This window comes from Patiria miniata, unplaced genomic scaffold (assembly GCF_015706575.1).
Source record: "Patiria miniata isolate m_02_andy unplaced genomic scaffold, ASM1570657v1 HiC_scaffold_6, whole genome shotgun sequence".
Lineage (NCBI taxonomy): Eukaryota > Metazoa > Echinodermata > Asteroidea > Valvatida > Asterinidae > Patiria > Patiria miniata.
Window position 1 is genome coordinate 14442913 of NW_024037073.1, and position 4699 is coordinate 14447611.

The 4699-nt window shown below is 40.8% G+C and overlaps 1 protein-coding gene across 1 annotated transcript; it reads right to left on the bottom strand.

Annotated features, from left to right (window-relative positions):
• Positions 1-233: 233 nt before the first annotated feature.
• LOC119743427 (fatty acid-binding protein, adipocyte-like) lies at positions 234-4699 on the bottom strand. Its single transcript, XM_038219828.1, has one exon. The coding sequence runs from the start codon at positions 4195-4197 to the stop codon at positions 3781-3783; it is 417 nt and encodes a 138-aa protein (XP_038075756.1). The 5' UTR covers positions 4198-4699; the 3' UTR covers positions 234-3780.

A 4699-nucleotide genomic window follows, 5' to 3' on the forward strand; every position in this document is an offset into this window, starting at 1 on the left:
GTCAGCACACCAGGAGCCACGATTTTAAAGGATGATTTGGACTGTCAGTCCCTAACAATTCAGTAAGGTATTTCGTGATAATTTGATCATTTCGTTTTTTTGATGTTTGCAAATGTTGTATCTTCCCTTTAAGCTGAAAGCCTATTTTGAGCATAGGATATGCTGTGAGGGACCCTCGTTACTGACTTACTCAAGGAGACAAGGTGAATCTAATAATAAAATACAGGCTGGAATCAAGGCTAACGAAATATTCAACCATTGTTATTCAGAACTCCCGATCTTGTACAAAAGGTGACCTTATACACGTACAATCGTTGTTGTCAGGAATGCCGTTCAAATACCAAAGTTCAAGAGATCGAGTATAACAAAACCGATATTCCAATTAACCCTCTACATGTAGTTGATTTTTTTTACCAAATACAATTGATGATGCTTCTTAACTGCGAACCCGACTAAATGTATAGATAGAGGAAATAAATACCATTTTAGATCTATATTATGCTGGCACTTGAGTTACTTACGGTACCAGCATGTTTTTGACAGTAAACTCTCTCATGTAATTAATGAATTACCATCTACCAAACCCATTAAAGTTTAGTGGTATCTGTAATGCCGACTTCCCAGAAAGTGTTCTTGATGTTTCCGATACCGCGTGTACTATTACAATGATAACCATCGTATACACAATATAGAATAATCATAAACCTGTCTGCTGTCGGGTGACCTGAAGTAGCAGGGAGATATAGAATGAACGTAATAAAAAAATGCACTAAAGAGTTGTACAAAGTATATATTTCAGTTAGTGTTTAAGTTATTTACTGTTGGTTGAAGCCTGGCAGAGGGTGGTATTATATACGTAAATGAATAACTTAACAAATGAATAATATGAATAATAAATGATTAAATGAATAACTGTAGCCTTCTATACAGCAGTATATAAGTTACAATAGCCTCATGCAATACTGAGATAAAGCCTAATTCAATAGTGCGATAAAACATAAAATATAAAAATAAGTCCTCTTCAACACAAGACAGGAAATGTTCATAAAATAAGTATTAACATGAATATTTCTGTTTTGGCAAGGAGACAATAATAGTGGGGCAGATAGGGGAAATATTTGGGGGAATTGTGCCTTTGCTGATACAAGCATGGCATTTGCCACAGTAAGACTAAGAGTATGTCGTAGGAACGATATTTGGCTATAGGGCCATCGCAGATTTGTCCTACATGTATTGGGTAGAATAACAAGCAATTTTCTATTTTTTTTTCAAAATGGCTGCCATTGCTTGTTATTCTTGTATATTTTTTTCTCAAAGGACACATCTGCGATGGCCCAACAGCCAAATGTCTCTCTCACTTTGTGCCAAATTCCATGCTTGTATCATCAAAGGCACAATCCCGTCACCTATCTGCCGTGCTAACACATGTACTACTAAATGTGAAGTGTGAGCATCCAATTCACGGTGTTTCTGTGCATAGTATATCCAGTATATCGCAAGCCATATCCCGGTGGGCTGACATGTACAATCCCATCTATACATAAATGAACACGTTGTATGGCAGGCTACATGGCTCAATATAAACCCAAGGCCGTTCTCCAATTACCATAATGGATTGTAATAAAGGCACTCTGACTCGTGTGACAATTTGCATACATTCTGTAATATGCGTTCTCCAAACCAAGCCTGAGTAATACTTCTCTTGTGAATAATTCTTTAAATATTGTAAAATGTAGAAACGCTGTACGTTTGATGTCCATCTGTGACCATTCACATTATTTGCTTTTAAAAACAAAAAATAAATGCAAATATTTTTCTATTCTATCTAAGTAGAGTTACTAACTTACTAAAAAGCTCAATGAGTTGCAAATAAAGTATATATACATTGTATAGCAAGCAGTATTTATAAGAGCACTTGAAAATGAAGGATAAGTGAATATTTAAAATATTACAACTAATTAAAACTACAAAAACGAATTCTAATATTTTCCTCTTACTTCAAAATACAACATAAATTTGAAATACTTCAGCACTGAAATACTTATAATGGCGAAATACTTGAATTTCCGGCAAGAAATGCTCTCAATCTAGTGTTGTAATGAGAGGTAGAAGTCCTGTATTAAGGTTTTATTTTAATAAACGTTCTCTTCAGCCAATTAAGCATACATATATTTTAATTAGTCATCGCCTAATACTCGATTGGCTTTTGTAGTTATACGGTTAGGTTCTGTGGAGTATGATTGTGACGTTATTTGGTTCCTTTTATTTCTGCTGTGCTTACATTTTACTCATTAATTGCCTCTTCAAGTTTGAATTTTCTTTAGTATTGAGAGAAGGGCTTTGCTTAAAATGTGACTCACATGACATGACCTGAGGAAGGTCATGTGAAACAACTGCTCCCATCCGAGTTAACATTTATTCTCTCTCGTCGCACTTTCTGTCTCACTTGCCAGCATTTTGGATCACCAAAGGTATAGGATACAGGTCACTTATCCCTATATAGTCTAACCTTTGTGCATACGGTATGAAAAATACTTGGTTTTAACAGGCATCTAGAAATGTTTCTGTGCACATTATCTTCATTTTTTGGCCTGAGCATTGTTTCACTTCTTTCTCTTCGTGAATGTAGTTTCCATGAAACTTCCACGATGCAGATGTTTAATTAACATCCCTTTGTGTGGATTGTTTCACATCTTTGTCTAAACTTTGTGAATCCCCATTACCAGAACAAAATGGATCAGCGCTATCACTTGTGTTATATTCCAGAATTTGTGTAACATTTTAAAACTGACATGGAAAGGCTAAAAATACCTTAAGGCTGCCTATATATATAGCTAGTCCTGAGATCTGTATAAATTGAGGAATCAGAAACAGTAAGAATAATACATGCAAATCTACAGCAAAGACTAGATAAAGACTGCATAATATGCCCATCGATCGCGATGTAACCTCAAAATCTGTGTGAGAAAACCTAAAACTCACTTTTTTTGCTACTTTCCTTAAAGGTCTAAATTTCATGAAGCTGCAATACTGAGCAGCAAGCATGGCTGCATGAGCAAAATGGCATGTAAATTTGCATCTCCTTCAAACAAAATATGTTAATAGTCTGACAATATTATTGCATCATAGTAGATCATGAAATTGGCGACTGGTGATGCATGTCTTGCACCCCTACATATATCAGGACCTGATTTCATGGCTCTGCTTGTCACAGAATTCTGTGCTCCAGATTACAACTCTGAGCTTACAGTACTAGCAGAGCAAAACTGCACTATACCTGTCGGCTTACAATTATTACTTACAGGATATTCATGCATGTATAAAACATTTCTTTCTTACTGGTGAAATATGCTAACAGTAAGCACAACATTTTCTGCTGTAGTGCCGGCTAGCTGCCCCAGATACTGCCCCATACGCTGCCCCACATGCTGCCCCACATGCCGCCCCACATGCTGCCCAAGATGCTGCCCTGTATGCTCAGTCCTGCCCCGGATGCTGCCCTGTATGCTCAGTGCTGCCCCGGATGCTGCCCTAGATGCTCAGTGCTGCCCCAGATGCTGCCCCAGATGCTACCCCAGATGCTGCCCAAGATGCTGCCCTATATGCTGCCCCAGATGCTGCCCGAGATGCTGCCCGAGATGCTGCCCAAGATGCTGCCCGAGATGCTGCCCAAGATACTGCCCCAGATACTGCCCCAGATGCTGCCCCAGATGCTGCCCCAGATGCTACCCCAGATGCTACCCCAGATGCTACCCCAGCTGCGACGTATCTTTTCTGTGATTACTGGCTCTCTGATGCGGCCTTCTTAAAGTACCTCCGGCTTGAAACCTCTCCCTTGGTCTGGGTCAGGACCAACTGGCCCCCACCCACCTCCCTAGTGAAGGTGATATCCCTCCCCAGCACCCGGATGACCAGTTTGGTTCCGTCCCACTCTGCCATCATGGGATGCTCCCCGGCCTCCCACGGTATGGTACTGAGAAACTCCTCCCCGACAACAAACCGCATCTCCTGAGTCCGGTACGACGTCTTGGTGGTGATGACGAAGACACCGCCTTGCTCCTGGGTGATGGAGACAGTGGGTTTGACAGAGCAAGCAGCTTTCCTCCAAGCCCAGGATACCCCACATTCTTTGAGGAAGGCATCAAAGTTTTCCTCTGTGCTTTCCAGCTTCCATTGCCCACAGAATTCGACAGCCATTAGGATCGTGAGAAGTTATAATGGCCGACACTGACAGTCCGTCAACTGTACGCTAACACGTACACACACATTCACTATGGTTCAGTCTACTGTACACAATTCAGCATTGCTGGAAATGCTTACTTTGTTATGAACTGCATCTGTGCACACCACACGTACTGAATACTACAGCCACTGATATCGTAGAATATGGTTCGTACACTGAACTAAAACAGTAAATGTGATGATCATACTATACCGTTCAACATGTCGGGTTTTTGTTCCAAAAATGGTTCGTGCATGTGTGAGACTGAACCAGTGCTTCCCGTGAGGTAGCACAATGCAGATGTCCATGTGTACATGTACAGACAGTACATGTATAGTGAAAGTGCAGCAGCTTCCGGGTTCCCTATGCTGCAATACTGCATGGGTATGCACTGTGTATAGCACGGGGACGTAATCGGTACGGCCCGTACCGCGGCGCGTACAAGAACCTCCGTCGACGCGGATCGGAGTGACCGTG